Source organism: Meles meles, chromosome 19, assembly GCF_922984935.1.
Source record: "Meles meles chromosome 19, mMelMel3.1 paternal haplotype, whole genome shotgun sequence".
NCBI lineage: Eukaryota > Metazoa > Chordata > Mammalia > Carnivora > Mustelidae > Meles > Meles meles.
The window spans coordinates 42,517,967-42,533,475 of record NC_060084.1 but is presented as its reverse complement, the minus strand read 5'-3'; the positions used below and the strand labels follow the sequence as shown (position 1 = coordinate 42,533,475).

General features: G+C 56.4%; 2 protein-coding genes across 2 annotated transcripts; both read right to left on the bottom strand.

Moving 5' to 3' along the window:
- Positions 1-356: 356 nt before the first annotated feature.
- Positions 357-2,136, bottom strand: TMEM147 (transmembrane protein 147). The gene is made up of 7 exons (XM_045988894.1): positions 1,930-2,136; positions 1,792-1,861; positions 1,288-1,347; positions 1,066-1,202; positions 844-928; positions 637-758; positions 357-556 (listed from the first exon to the last, which is right to left on the bottom strand). The coding sequence occupies exons 1-7, from the start codon at positions 2,004-2,006 to the stop codon at positions 433-435; spliced, it is 675 nt and encodes a 224-aa protein (XP_045844850.1). The 5' UTR covers positions 2,007-2,136; the 3' UTR covers positions 357-432.
- A 121-nt stretch (positions 2,137-2,257) lies between these two features.
- GAPDHS (glyceraldehyde-3-phosphate dehydrogenase, spermatogenic) lies at positions 2,258-11,768 on the bottom strand. Its single transcript, XM_045988814.1, has 11 exons — positions 11,702-11,768; positions 9,126-9,318; positions 8,323-8,419; positions 8,043-8,149; positions 5,162-5,252; positions 4,948-5,066; positions 4,529-4,610; positions 4,078-4,229; positions 3,753-3,915; positions 2,598-2,695; positions 2,258-2,514 (listed from the first exon to the last, which is right to left on the bottom strand). The coding sequence occupies exons 1-11, from the start codon at positions 11,766-11,768 to the stop codon at positions 2,442-2,444; spliced, it is 1,242 nt and encodes a 413-aa protein (XP_045844770.1). The 3' UTR covers positions 2,258-2,441.
- Between the last annotated feature and the right edge of the window lie 3,741 nt (positions 11,769-15,509).

Here is a 15,509-nt window from a genome sequence, read left to right as displayed (position 1 = left end):
GATCGGAAGAGGAGAGCAGGACTGAGAGCCCCGGAGGAAAGCAGCCAGGGAAGGGCCACATTAAGGCTGACAGGAAAAGCTTCCAAGAACTGTATTCCTGGATTCTGGCTCCCTTCTATCACCTGTTGCCCCGGGGCCCTGGTCTCTGCAGCTGCTCAGAGATGATCTCTCTACTCTAAGCCCTTCTATCCGGGAAAAACAAGGAGCTGGGGAACCACTGCAGAACACAGAACAAACCAGTGTTGGCCAAGTTTCCAGCCTGTCTACCTGGCTTCAAAGCCAGAACAAGGGCTTCTAGAACCCAGTGAGCGTGGTACTGGTAGACCGTTCTAGAGAGACAGAGATGAAGGCAGAAACAACGTTCCAAATACTGTTTACTTCACTGAAACCTGGAGGCAGAGAAAGGGTATGTGAATGCCTGGGGCACCAAGCCTAGGAGTGCACGTTGACAACGGCGACATAGAGGGCCAGGGTGCTGAGGGCCAGCAGCCCTGTTACTACTGCCCGGGCCAGCAGTGCTGTCCAGCTGCCCAGGGAACAGAGGTGGACGAAGGTCCTGTGGGGAAACGTCATCATGAGAAGAGAACAGATAATCCACCCCCACTGGGACCCAGCCTCAAACCCCATGCAGCTCACTCCATGACAAAGGCCTTGTAGACGCTAAGGAACATCAGTAGGAGTACCGCGGGCCGAAAAGTGTGGTAGAGGTCATAGCGTGTTATCATCCAGACCTGGGCAGATGCGACGATATAATGGACCTGCAGGAAGGCAGGAAGTCAGGGCCAGGCCTCAAGGGGGAGCACAGCCACTGAAGGAGGTGTGTGGGAGAGCAAGACTTCGTACCAGACTGATGTTGGAGTCAATGCTCATCTGGATGTACTTCCAATCAAACTCAATGCCCCGGGCTCCAACCCAGAGGGGGATGCAGCTGAGGAAGGCAAAGCGAGGGATTCTCCAGCATCCAAACACCCTTAGCACTCAGAATCTGAGCCCCCGCCCTCCAGCACCTCCCTAGAACCCAGGTGTCCTTTCTCAGGATTCTGGGCTCCAGGCTGCTGCACACACCGGGACATAATGAGCTCGGCGGTGGCCCAGCCCAGGGCAGCAACCATGATCTTGTACTCCCCCTTGCCTGCATTCCGGGACATGACAAGGTTTAGGCCTATCAGGTCTGCCACATCCACGCTGGCCTTCATGAACTCCTGTGGGTCAGGTTGAGGCTTGAGTAAGCACAGGTGCCAGGGGGCCCCACTCCTGCACTCCTTCCCCCTCCCTTGCCCCACTCACCCCAATGAAGTCATAGATGCCGCCTTCCCAGGTGGGGAAAAAAGTGGCCAGGAACAGCATCTGAGAACAGGAAACAGAGAGATCACTGCAGAGGAAGAGAATAAACCAAGTGGAATATGTAGGAACTCAGTGTGGATGTGGAGGGTAAGGCTCTGGGGTTCAGGGGACCCTTGTGGAGAGAGACCACCAGAAGGGGGATGAGATTACAGGATCGGGGGAGACAGAGGATAGGGGTCTCAAGTTTGGGTTCTGTGGTGATCCCAGGCCATCGGGTAAGGCTTGCAGGTGCCAGGGCTAGCTACCCCAGCAGTGTTAGCAGTGAACCCAGTGGACCCTGGGGTTCCTTCGCGTCCCCTAAAAGTACAAAACGCTCCACCACACAACAGAGTTTTCTCCATTTTACTAAAGTGCTATACAAAAGTTGCTCGGGGACCTCTCCCCAGGTTCCACCCCTTCCGGAGCACGTCTTCCAGGGTATTTTCGGGGGGACCCAGGCGTCCTCACCTTGCACAGCTGCACGAAGAGGTAGGTGACCCCGGCCTGCACGCACTTCCAGAAGGCGTTGTACTCAGACCTGCAGGAGCGGGCGGTGAGGCTTAGCCCGGGCCCGCGCCCTCCCGCCCGCGGACGCCCCGCACTCACAGGCCGCTGCACTTGTAGGTGATGAAGTAGGGGAAGTAGGCCAGAGCGAAACAGTTCCCGAAGTGGAACAGGGTCATGGCACCGGCAGCCCGAGCCCGCCGGAGCGCGGGTCTCTGCCTCGGCCTGCCTGGCGCCCGAGCCCGGGCTCGCAGCCCACCTGCCTCCGCCGCGACCCGCGCGGCCTTCTGGGAGCTGGAGGCCGGCGGCGCCGGCGCATTGACGTCACGGCCCGCGGCCGGCCCACGGAGCCTGCGGAGCCCCAGTGCGCCCGCGCGGAGCTAGGCTCGGAGGTGGGGCGAGGTGGCCGGCGGGTGCAGGTGGGGCGCGGTTAAGTGCCGGGCGTGCCGTGACCCCATAGTGACCGGCGCAGAGACGGGGGTGCGGCTGTGACACTCTGTGTTTTTATTTCTACAGCGGGGCGTCCTCCTTCCCCCGGGGAGGCGAGAGCGGGAACGGGAGGTAAAGGTTCCAGGGCCCGGAACCCGGGGAAGCGGAGGAGGGGCCATCCTGCTTCACTTGTTGCGGCTGAACATATAGCGGAGTAGATCCACCACACGGTGGCTGTACCCGTATTCGTTGTCGTACCTGGGGAGGGAGGAGGGGGGTTGGTCATCCCTCCTGACAGCTCCTGGTCCGCCCCCCACGCCCCGGGATTCCTCTCCCCTCACCAGGAAATTAGCTTCACGAAGTTGTTGTTGAGTGCGATGCCGGCCTTAGCGTCGAAGATGGACGAGTGGGTGTTGCCCACGAAGTCCGTGGAGACGACCTGGGCGTCCGAATTTCAAAGATAAGTGTGGGTCGCAGAGCAAGGCCTTCCAGGAGCCCAGGCTCCGACTCTTAGGTACATGGGCCATCCCTTCACCTACAAGATCTGGTGGAGCCCTGCTGTGCCCAGGTTCTGGGGACGGTGAGAGGAAGGAACGCGGGGGCTTTGTCTGCAGCCAGAGGACAAAGACCACAGACCTGCTGCTGCTGCACCAATACACATCACTTCCCGGCAGTGATGCACGTTTTCACCACCATGGGGGGCCAGCATAGAGGCCCTCTCTGAGGGCACACAGGGAGGCTGGGTCTGGAGGTCTAGGAGAATCTAGTCACCTCAGGCCCTCCACAGTGGCTGAGGTGGAAGGAACTACAGCACAGAGGCCCTGAGGGTTTAGCCCTAGTGATGTGGTGTAAGGCCACAGAGGAAGGTTTTCAGCAGCCGGAGGATGTGATGTGCTTTCCTTAAAACCAGAGATCCTGGTGGCTGTGTGAGAGGGGAGCTGTAGGAGTTAAAGCTGAGACAGCACCAGAGGTGGAGGTACAGGGATGGCACGGCTGCCAGCAAATGCACGGTGACATCCTTCTTCACAGGGAAGGCCCCTGGCCATGGCCTGCCCTGAACAAGTGTTGAAAAAGAGGAGCCACTGTCCTGAACACTAAGCTCACATTGAGCACCTGCTGGGGTACCCGGCCCTGGGACGATGGCTGGAGCCAGGGAGTCCCAAAGTCCCTGCTTTCTTGTGCACATGCTAGCAGGGCCAACGGTGACTATGAAATGAAATTTCAGGTAAGGGAAAGGGACAGAAAGAGACTATCTTACTGAGGACAGGGATTGAAGTAGAGACTTGGAGGAGGTGAGGGCAGACTATGAGGCCACCTGGAAGAAAAGGTACCTAGTCCAAAGCAACAGCAAGTGCAAAGATCCTGAGGCAGCAAGAGCAGACCTTCCCAGCCCTGCAGTCCCTGTCTTGATACATTGTAGCAGCTCTTTGGCAAGTGGAAAATCACATATTCTGCCCAGAGGGCTCCTCCCCGGGGGTCCCCTCCTCAGCCCCTACCTCATCCTCGGTGTAGGCGAGGATGCCCACCATAGGCCCCTTGGCTGCTGCTTTTATGGCGTCTTTGATGGCCTCATACGAGGTAGGCTGGGCCAGGCGGCAAGTCAGGTCCACAACAGATACATCTGGGGTTGGCACCCGGAACGCCATTCCTGTCAGCTTCCTGGAGAATCCCACATTAGAGATGGGAGTCAACCCAGGACCTTTCCATCCATCCCACATCGTCTCTACTTTCCCCTCAACAGACACTTCAGGGATTGGGAGCCAGTCCAGTCCTCCTGGGGTGTAACCCCAACCCTAGTTGCAGCTTTCTGCCCTCATATACCCTTTGAGGTCTGGGATGACTTTGCCGACGGCCTTGGCAGCCCCTGTGGAGGCTGGGATGATGTTCTGATGGGCACCTCGCCCATCTCGCCAGGACTTCTTTGATGGCCCGTCCACCGTCTTCTGGGTGGCAGTGTAGGAATGAACTGTGGTCTTGGGGAAGAAGAAGGCCGAGGTGAGCCCTTCCTCCTAAGCTCCCCTGCCTCTTTTTCTCAGGCCTGAGGTGGTGACCCAGGTGTGGATGCTGGTGGGACCACCCCCACAGACCACAAGAGGGCCACGTGCAGGCCAGGGTCCAGCCTTGTCTGCAAGTTGCCAGGTGTTTTAAGAGACTTCACCACTTCCTCCCCAAACTCTCTCTCCCTGTTCACCCCACACACTAAGCAGTACTGGGAAGAAGAGGTAGAGTTTTCCTGTCACCCCTTCTGCTACAGTCCCTCTCCCCAACTCACCATCAGCCCTTCCACAATCCCAAATTGCTCATGGATGACCTTGGCAAGGGGGGCCAGGCAATTGGTGGTGCAGGAGGCATTGCTGAAAGGGCGTGGGTGTGAGAGGGCACCGTGAGGGGAGTCGCAGAGCCAGCCCTGCACCCTCCCCTCCCTCCTGGCTGATGCACAGGGGCCTGGTTTTGTGGGTCAATGGGGGTGCCCCAGTGGTATGGTTTGAGAAGCTCCCTGAGCATGTTCTCCAGGAGTCCTGCTGTTCTAACAGCCAGTTTCAGGGAAACGTTAGCACAATGGCATTAAGGCTTTGGGAAGGGAGGTGTGAAGCAGCGCCAGGGGTCTGCTGTGGGTGGGGGTGAAGAGGGTGAGGCTGGCATGTCCTCTGGGTGCCACCCACACTCTTGAGAATGTTGGCTGCCTGTTACCTGACGACTTTCATGGAGCCAGGATCATAGTCCTTCTCATTTACCCCCATGACAAATATGGGCGCATTGGGTGAGGGTGCGGAGATGACCACACGTGCGGCACCGGCCTCGATGTGGTCCTAGAGGAGCAGCACAGGTGTCAGGGGGGGCCCTTCGAGCACCACCTCCACGCCCCCTCCCACTGCCCAGCCCTGGGCACCTGTCCCCCACTTACTGAAGCTTCCTCTAAGGACAGGTACACGCCTGTGGACTCCACCACAAAGGGGTTCCCGACAGACTTCCAGGGAATGTCCCGGGGCTGCATGCTGTGGAGGGGTGGCAGTGCCCGAGTCAGTCTCTTTCTGCATGCCCTGGCCTTTGCAGTCGTGGCCTTCACGGTGCCAGAGGCTGACCAGACGCCTTCCTGCCTGGCCTGCAACCATCTCTTCCCCCCAAGCCCAACATCCTCACTGTCCCGATGTCCACCCTGCTGGGCTCCCCTCCCATCACTGACTCCACCTTGCAGGCCACTTTTCTTGACCATCCCTGCTGTGCCTGGGGACCAGCTGCCACCTTCCTCAGGCCTCAGCCCCTCAAGGGGAACCAACCCTGACTGCTCCCAGCCAGCTCAGGCCTATTCCTCTCGTGCTGCCCAGAATGCACCCCAGGAAGGTGAGGCTGGCTGGCTGCTTCTGATCCCCGGCCCTGGCAATCTCCCCATGGCCCTCCTTGCCCCTCCTTACCACATGGCTCCCCCTGCCAGAGGCTGGGCAGCTCTCTGAGGACACATTGCATCCCGGAGAGCTCCGGGGGTTGGGGGGGGGGGGGGGACTGAAGCCTGAGGCAGCCCCGGGCCAGCAGTGGCTAGTGTTTACATTAGAAAGGGAAAGGAGGCCGCCTGGGTGGTCAGTTCTTGGTTGGGATCTCGGGATCTCGGGATCATGGATCGAACCCTGTGTCGGGCTCCCTCTCAGCCTGGAGTCTGCTTGGATTTCTTTCTCCCTACCTCCTGCTCTCTTTCTCTCTTTCAAATAAATCAATCTTAAAAAAAAAAAAAAAAGATTTTGTTTCCTGTTTGAGAAGATCACATTTCTACTCGATATCAAACCTTTGTATTTGAAACATTAAACATCAACTATATGTTGCCGTTTTCTACTTGGCTTTAGCCAACAAGTGATGAATAAAGAAACCGTATACTGGTTTCTTCCCCTCACAGGGCTTATCCCAACAGTGGTGTTTTCTTCTGTGATGATTTGTTAACATCTGTCTTGTCCTCTAGACCACTCCACGCCACTGAGCCTGGCAGGTTTCAATCAATGTTTGTGGGTTTTGTTAACCATTCTACATGTTTACCAAACACCTGCCATGTGCTCGTGTTCTAAGTTCTCTTACCTGTATTAACCCCTTGAACCCTGGTGACCTGAGGAGTAAGTACCGATCCTGGCATTTCTCAGAGCCAGCTAGCCCCAGGGCAGGGAGGAGGGGAGAAGCTGGCACCCCAGAAGACCCCAGCCCTTTCTCTAGATTGTCCTGGGCCCTGCCCTTCTGTCCAGAGGGCTGGCTGGTTTGAAGATTGCGTTCATTCATTCTTCAAGGAAGACTCTACCCAGAGTCACGGCCTGTGTCTGTGATGTTGACGTGAAGCAAGGGGGGGCCCTCCTGGCAATGTGGCTGTGGCTTTGGGGGGAGATGCCCTTCCTGGTGTCCCCACACACCTTTTACCTCCGACTGTGCTCCCTGCTCCCGCTCTGGGGGCTGTGATCATCATCCCCATCAGATGCCCCATGAAACAGGCTAGGGCAAGTTCAATCTCTTGCCCAAAGTCACCCAACCAGGAAGGGGTGAGGTGGGAGTAAAGCACGTAAAGCAACCTGGCTTCTGCCAAGTGCCCAGAGAACACGGCCTAGGGGCGGGAGCGGGGCAGATGGGAAACGCTGCTTGAGTCACCAGAGAGGACAGCATCTGGTGCCATTGAGGGGACAACTGTGTGGGGACCAGGAAGACAGGGAAAGTGCCTTGAGTGGCAGCAGTGCCAGGCCGAGTAAGGAAAGGACATGGGATGGCTGGACAGCGACTCCTCTGCTGGAACTGTGTTTGGTGTTAAGATTTCAAACTTGGGTCGGGCAGCTTCTCATTGGCACCAAGTCTCCAGTCCCTGCCTCCACCCACCCTCCCACTCCCACACCCAGAGGCCGAGCACCTCAGCACAAGCCCTCCTGCCCGCAGGTACAAGCCCCGAGGCTGGGAGAGTCTGCACCCCAGGGCCGGTGCGCGCAGCCAGAGTGAGGGGGAAAATCTCACACTGTGGAGGGGTCCACGGGGGCTGCTAATTCACATTAGAAAGACAGGGTGTGGGGGCACCTGGGTGGCTCAGTGGGTTAAAGCCTCTGCCCTCGGCTCAGGTCATGGTCTCAGGGTCCTGGAATGGAGCCCGGCATCAGGCTCTCTGCTCTGCAGGGAGCCTACTTCCTCCTCTCTCTCTGCCTGCCTCTCTGACTACTTGTAATCTCTATCAAATAAACAAATAAACTCTTAAAAAAAAAAAAAAGACAGCGTATGGTTCCATGGACGGCTGGAGTGGTTGGGATGATGAGAAAAGGCAGGGGGGCAGCGCATAGTGTTGGGGCCCTCCCGTAGGAGCTGGGATTTTATTCATGGGGGGATGGGAAGCCATTGGAAGGTCTGAGTGCAGGAGTCACCAGGTCCTTTGACGTTTGTAAAAGACCCCTGTGGCTGCTGTGTAGGAACCGAGTGGAAAGGGTTGGCTAGATGGCCGTGCCATTTCCTGGGGAGGGAGGTGACTAGGTTTGGGGGTTGAAGGAGAATCAGAAGTTGAGCATTATACTCACTGAACTGACATGCCTGTGAGGAAACATGTTAAATGTGTGTTAAATAAAAAGTATTTTGAGTAGAGTAGAACACTAGATTAGTGCTTTTTAACCATTTTAGGGGTCAGGGACTTCTCTGAGACCCCTCTCTGATCCAGGACCCAGAGGCATGCACACACACATTTTGGGGGTTTTTGGAGGCCACCTGAGAGGTTGGAATCCCGTTCCAGTCCCCCCCAAGCCCCGGCATTAATATGCTGCAGGCAGGCGTCAGCCAGCTGTGCTTACCACTGGAAGACGCTGATCTCCTGCTTGTCTACCACCAGCTTTCCATTCCTGTACTCCACACTCCCCTTGTACTGGCCATGGGTGGAGTCATATTTAAACATGTACACCTGTGGGGGACAGGACGGCTCCCAGTCTTGGGTGGCAAGGGTGGAGGCATGAGCATCCCTGGGGAGTCTCTACCTTGGTGAAGGTTCCACATGGCATCTGGGAAGCTTCCAGGAAGCTCTCCTCCCCACCCCTGTCCCACCTTTCCCAGGCCTCCGCTCTGCCCGCTGCTCACCATATATTCCGGGTCAATGAATGGATCGTTCACCGCCACCACCTTAACATCCTTCTCCATGCAGGCGCGGAGCACCAGGCGACCGATGCGTCCGAATCTGTTCAGGGACAAGGCTGGTGGGGTTGCGCTCAGAATCCTCACTGCCGGCAGGCAGAGGAGGGGATGGGAGAGAAAGGGATGATAGAGGAGGTGCACTCTAGGGGGCTGGGTGGGACTCCTCAGTCTGGGGAAAGAAGGCAAAGTGTGGGCACTGTCCTCTCTTGCCCAGGTGTCCTCTCCAGGCTCTTAACTGCTTTTCCTGCTTCTTCTAGCCATCTGTCGCTCCCTCGCATTCCTGACTTGTAGCCGGATGGATCCTCTAGTACTTCAGGTCAGGGTATGTCACTTGGCCTGAACACCTCTACGGCTCTCAATTAGTAAAACCAGATCTAGACTGCTTACCGTGGCCTGCCGGGCCCCTGCCAGCTTCCCACCTCCCTTCCCCTTCCTCCCTTGCTTGCTCCACACACCAACTTAGCGCACTGAGCCCAGAGTTGGCTGCCGCTGCGCTCCCCAGTCTCAATGTAACCAACTTCCACACTGTTCCCAACGTGCGTCACTGAACTGTCGTGTTCCTTCTTTCATTGCTGTCTTCCCTCCGGCATGTGAGCTCTCTGAGCGTGGAGCCCTTTTTCCCTGTGTTTCCTAAGGGTGGGCAGAATGAAGGCACTGACGGTGCGAAATGGGGAGATGCCCCAGGCAGCAACCAGAGGAAAGACTGGGCCCTAAGATTTCAGGCATGGCTTGGGCCGGGGCCAACTCACCCATTGATGCCTACTGTCAGCTTCTGAACCACAGAAGCCTTCTTAGGTTGAGGAGGTGGGGGTTCCTCGTTGACTGGCTCAGGCTCTGGCTCAGGCTGGGGCTCTGGCTCAGGCTGGGGCTCTGGTTCGGCCTCAGGCTGGGGCTCTGGCTCGGCCTCAACCTTGGGCTCCGGTGGGGGTGGTGCTCTGGTCACTGTTGGGGGTTGGATGGGGGGAATGAGCTGCGCCATCACGGTGGGAGAGAATGAACCATTTTGGCCACCCAGAGCCCATTGCTGGCTCCTGGCCCCTGGTGGCTAACCATCTAGCTGTTTCCCCAAATACCTGATCCAAACAATGAGCAGGGGGTGGGCTTGCTTTAAAATACCAATGCCAGGGCCCCTTTCCTGGAGAGTCTCACTCAGTGCACATGTCTTTTTAACAATCACTTGGGATGATATTGCCTGTGCCTCAGTTTCCTCCTCTGTAAAAGGAAGATGATGGTACTTCCGAGAGTCACTCTGATGATGAAGGGAGGTGATGTAATGCTTATGAGAGTGTCTAGGAAAGAGTCCACTTACATGAGTACTTCAAAGATCGTTTCCCAAACTCATCTGATAATTGCTCTAATTCAGCAGAGCACAAGCTGTTATGATAAGAACCCCAGGGTAGGCCTCTTCCCAGGGAAATCTGACTCAGAGGTCCAGGAATCCTGGTTCTAAAAGCACTCCGGATGATTCTTATCCTCAGAGTAGGAAATAGAGGTAAAACGGCTGGAAACCCAAGCAGCGTCCGCCTCTGCAAATGTACACACCCCCACTCCCATACTGCATTTGAAAATCCCGGTGCTCAGATGTATGTGAGCCTGGCTGCCAATGAGGAGGAGAGGAGGGCAGATGTGGAGGCAGCAGTCAGGTCGGCAGAGGTTTCCAGCTGGGAATCCCGCCTGACTCTCATGCCCTGCCCAGCCGCCTGCCAGCTGTGTAGTCTTGAGCAAGTTAATGACCTCTCTGGCCTGTTTGCTGGGGCCACGTCTGACCTTCTGCCTGGGGGCTACTGTGAGGACTCAGATCTCACCACCCAGTAGGTGCTGGCGTCAACAGAGGGAGGAAATTGCTACTAAGAGTATTTGTGAGGATAGGAAGTGAGAAGAGGTTGGAGTGGGGCTGGAGGAGGAAGGTGGCCCCTGCTCTGGGCGCCAGAGTCAAAGGCACTGGGAGAAGGTGGGCTGGAAGCCACGGGCCAGCTGGCCTGTGGGGTCCCCTGACCTCTAGGGGCTGCTGCAGACCATGTGGTCTGAGCCTGCGTTTTGGGTTTCCTATGGCAATACCAGTTCCTAAAGGTATTGAGTGTTTATTTGCGGCAATGACCCTGTGGTTTTGGTGACTCTAGGATGTTTGCATTCCTAGGGGTTCTGCTTCCACGATCACTAGAGGGGAAGATTTGTCCATGGGATTGAGTGGGAATCTGAGCCTATTCCTCTGGACCTTTCAAAAGAAAACTCAGGTGGTTCTCCTCTCCCATCTTACCCCAGGCTTCCTCTCCTCCCCTCCACTCCAGGGTGGGGTGCCTGGGCTGGAGGAAAGCTGCTGCACTAGAAGGGAAAGCCTGAAGGAGCTTCAGTGATGAAGCGTCACCTGGTAGGTGAAACAAGGGCACGGGCGCACGCTCTCCTAATTAGGATGACGCTGGCACTTCCTGGGCGCCGACACGTGCTAGGCAATGTGCTGAGCCCTTGCGTGCACCAGCTCACTGAGCGCTGTAAGGCGTGCGCTATAAACCACCTTATAGGGCGGAAACCGAGGCCCGAGGTTTGAGCAGGGAGGAGGTTCGCAGCCGGCAGCAGAGAACCGTCTGGGCGGGAGCTGCTTCTTGGTGGTCCCTCCCACCTCCTTGACCCTGGCTTCCCGCCCACCCCGGCCCGGTCCGCCAGTGCAGAGGCAGCGAGGGAATGCGTGTTGCCCTGCGGGCCGACCTGGGTTCATCCGGCTGGAGTGCGTTGTGCAACTCTGGCTGGATGGGTAGGGCTGCCCAGTGGGGGCGAGCGGGGTACCCTGAGTGTCAACTTTGCCATTCCGATGCTGAGAGCCCTAGGGAGGCGACTTGCGCTCTCTTACCTCTGTGGCCGCTCCGTGAGTGGCGACAGTAAACAACCTGGCCTCCCCCAGGGGTTGTGAGGCTTCAGTGCGTGCACGCGTAGAAAGCGCTTGGCGTGGACCCTGCAGGTTGCTAGCGCCCAAGGGGACAAAGCCCACCAAACCCCAAGCCGCCCTTTGGCGCTGGGCGACCGGAGCGTTCATCTCCAGAAACGCGCGCTGGAAAGCGCGGCTCCGGCCCGGATTCCACCCTTCCACCACTTACTAGCGGCGCCAAGGCAGGTGGGGACCCTCTTCCTGGCCCGCCACCATCGCTAGAGAAACCACTCCACCGGTAGGGCAGGGGTAGGGAGGGTGGGGCAGGAGAGCGGGAGGGAAGGGACGCCGCAGCCGGCCTCCTGCCCCCTCCCTCCTGCACACAGCGAGGCGGGCACGAGTGCCGCAGGGGCTCCTGACTGCCCCGTCTCCCCTTCCCTAAGATCGCCCCGTTGCCTCCCTCACCCCGGCATGGCTGTCGCAGCAGCTGGACAACGGTGACATTGGTGAGGACGATGTCGCGTTTCGACATGGTCTAAGGTTTCATGACCTAGGCGCCTGGGGACCTCCGCGATGTTACTGCGGTGCGGGGGCGCCCGGGCTAGTGGGGCAGAAGCGTCTCGCCGTGACGTCATAGTCCCCAATGACGTCACAGAGGCGGAGGCAAAGCGCGTGATGAGCGCATGTCGAGCCCCACGGTCCCCAGGCCAACCCCGGCGTCCAGCATAGAATCCAACTTTTTACACTGGGCTTCAAAGCACTTTTCTCTCCCCCTTACCTTCCTTCTCCCTGGCTCTGTGCTGCTCCTTGACCCTCCTCTTGATAGTTATCTACCCTAGCTGTTTTCTCTTGCCTGGAAAGCCCTGCCCAGTCCTTGCTTCGGGCTCCTGGTTTCCCTCAGGTGCCGCCCTTTAAGAGGGGCCCTTCTAAATCCCCATGTAAAGTTCTCTCCTCCCTCAGTCACCATAGCCCTGAACCTCTCAACCCGCTCATCTTCCAGAAGCCTCCTCTGACTTTGCTTGCTGGGAGAGATGCTCCAGTGTGCAAAGCTACTCCACAGCTACCCTCTCTATATTTTTTGTTTTCCTCATAGCATATGTCTCTCTCTCAAAATCATCCTGTTTATACGTTTTCTTGCCAGTTTTCTGCCCAACAGACTGTACACTCTCAGAGGGCAGACTGCTGGTCTACCTTCGCTTTTGTATCCCATTGGCTAGAAGGTTTGGCACCTGCGGGCACCAGAATGCATACATAAATATCACTGCCTCCCATTCCTTCCGACTCCCAATCTTTAAGTGACCTCCAAGCCAGATCCCCTCACTGCACCCCGTTCTTCTCCTTCGGGCTTTTCACGTAGCTTTGTCATGATCTAGTTACTGATTTACTTGTTCACTGTGCCCTGTTGTTCACCATGGGGCCTCTGCCGCCACCTAGAACTCTGCCTGGCACAAAGCAGCTTCTGGGGAAGAACAGGACAGGTGGCTCTTTCCTCTAACGCACTGGGGGTGGGCGCTCATTTGCACATCTGTGATTCACAGATAGGCGCCTTCACCTTGCAGGGCTGGCTGACACAGCTGTGACCAAGATTTAGGGGGTGTGGGGGTTTGGGCCAGGAAGGAGTCATCATCCCAGACAGAGGTGTGGAAGCAAGAAGGGGCAGAATGACATAACCTCTTCCTTCCCTGAGTCTTCACGGGAACTCAGTTCACCAAGCACCTGCAATGGGACAGGGTGAAGGCGAGGCTCTCCTGCTTGGATGGTCCAGGGAGGTGGAACTGAAAATAAATCCAGTGTACAGATGGGGAATTTCAATGACCCAAGGCCAAAATGCAGGTATTAACTAAATAAAGGGGACAAATTTAACACATGTGATGGAGGTTGGGTGGAGGTGGGGTGTGGAAGATCACACAAATAAAACCAGGACTGAAAAGGGGTCAATTTTGTACAACTTTACAATAATAGATATGAGAAGCTAGATGCAATTAAAATTTTTTCTTATAAACTATAAAGGCTCAACCCTGCTTCAAACAGAAATGGCAAATCTCAGCAGGCAAATAACAAGAGAAGAACTGGAGCTACGATCTATCCTCCCCAAAGCTGATTCAGATCCAGATGACTTTATCAGCAGGATTTGCCACAAAGCATTGGGAACAAATGTCTGCCAACCAGTGGGAACTGGTGCAGATCCCACCCAGAGTAGGGAAGTCAGGTGGCAGCTCTGCAAGATGAGGCTCTGGGCACAGCGCGTGCTCTGAGGCCCCGAGGCCCTAGGGCCACACAGAACCGCCCGCACTCTTCCTAGGAGTGCTCTGCAGTGCTCTGCTGGAGGGCTGTGACGCTGGGCCATGGAAACCTCCTCCACTTGCTTTGGCAAAGCAGCAGGCTCACCTTCCCCAAACCAGCGGAGGGCAGCAAAGAAGGGACAACTCCAGGCCAATCTCTTACTGGGACAGATGCCAAAGTTCTGAATCAATTAGTGGCAAATGGGCATGGGACCAGGAGGAACTGGGGCTGATGGAAGATGGTGGGATGGGCAGAGAGAGGGGTGGAAAGAGAAGATGGGAGTACATTTCAAAAGGAGAAACCTCACCTCTCCATCTCAGGGCGGACTGGGATTCTACAGCTCACTGCCCACCCTTCCCCACCCTGCAATCCCCTGGCATGGGAAACTCCCTCATTTAGGCACTGGACAAGGGCAGAAGAGCCACGCCTGAGGTTGCCCAGGGATTTGGCTTTGTCCCTGGAGCATGAAACTGGGAAACAGATTTAATGAGCTCAAACTTGGAGAGATGGCCTGATTAGTCACCCTCTATAGGCCGTGCCTAGAAATGGCAGAAGCTCCTGGGTCTCTGGGCCTGAGTGTCCAGGACCCAGGGTGGAAGCGTGGGTCCTCCAAGGGGAGTGGGCCTGGTCACCCTTATTTGAGCAAAGCCTGAAACCACGTGCAGATTCTCACCACACCCAGGCGCCCACACACATAACTCTGCCACCCCACCAGTTCACACCCTACACATTCCTTCCCACCAGCCTGCCCGCCCGCAATCCCACTTCCACCCCCTCTCTGTCTCTCCCCTTGGCACCAAAACCCAAATATCTTTCACCCCTGCACCCGACTTACCCACGCACTGGCTCTTGCCCTTCTGGTCTTGGCCTGCCTCTAAGCTAGCCCCAGATGGCTCTGCTGCCACAGACCTCCCAGCCACCACCTGCCCTTCCTTCTGATGACACTCTTCATGCCCAGGGTAGACTCCCAGCTGTTCTCCTCCAACCCACGCCACCATGTCAATGCTTGGGGCTTTGGTTGGGACCGAGGAGGCCCCAGGGGGAGGAGGGAAGGATGAGCCCCTGGCCTCCAGCCCAGGTTCTGGCTGACAGTCTCCTGCTGCCGTAGGTCTTCGGCCCCTCCCCATGGCTGCCTCAACCGGCTTTTCAGGAGACGCTGCGTCCTGTCCCAGCTCATGGCAATTGGTCCTCTGCCCTCGCCCAAGGGCTGGGAAGCGGGAGGCCAAGGTTCTGTTATGAGAATGTGTTCTGGCTCCAAAATCTATAAGCCTCCCCAAGGGTCCCTAGACTTCTCTGGGGACCCAGGCACCCTTCTCTCCAGCACCCTCTGAGACTCAGGCTGAGGCTTGGCTAGTCTTCCCTGGGCTTCCCTTAGCAATCATACTATGTGCACTTACATCGCATGCCTTTTGGGAGTGCTTCTTTTTTTTTTTTTTTATTTATTTTATTTGACAGAGAGAGAGGTCACAAGTAGGCAGAGAGGCAGGCAGAGAGAGAGGGAGAAACAGGCTCCCCACTGAGCAGAGAGCCCGATGTGGGGCTCGATCCCAGGACCCTGAGATCACGACCTGAGCCGAAGGCAGAGGCCTAAACCACTGAGCCACCCAGGCGCCCCTGGGAGTGCTTCTTTTAATCCATCCATTTGTTCAATATATAAATATTTACTGAACCCCAGGCTATGTTCTAAAAATTGGGGATATAGCAGTGACCAACACAAAAGCCCTGTCCTCTACAAGTTTACAATCTGATAGGTGAGGCACACAGTATAAAAGATAATTTTGGATTGTGGTAAGTGCTTATAAAAACAAAAGGATGATATCACCCAGTATAACTGATGGCCAGGGAAGGGTTTTTTTTTTTTTTTTTTTTTTTTTTAGGTGACATTTGAACCAAGAACAGAATAAGAAAGAACCCACAATGTAAAGATGTGAGTTCTACCTTCCAGGCACATAGCATGTGCAAAGACCATGAGGCAGGAATGAGCCTGGTG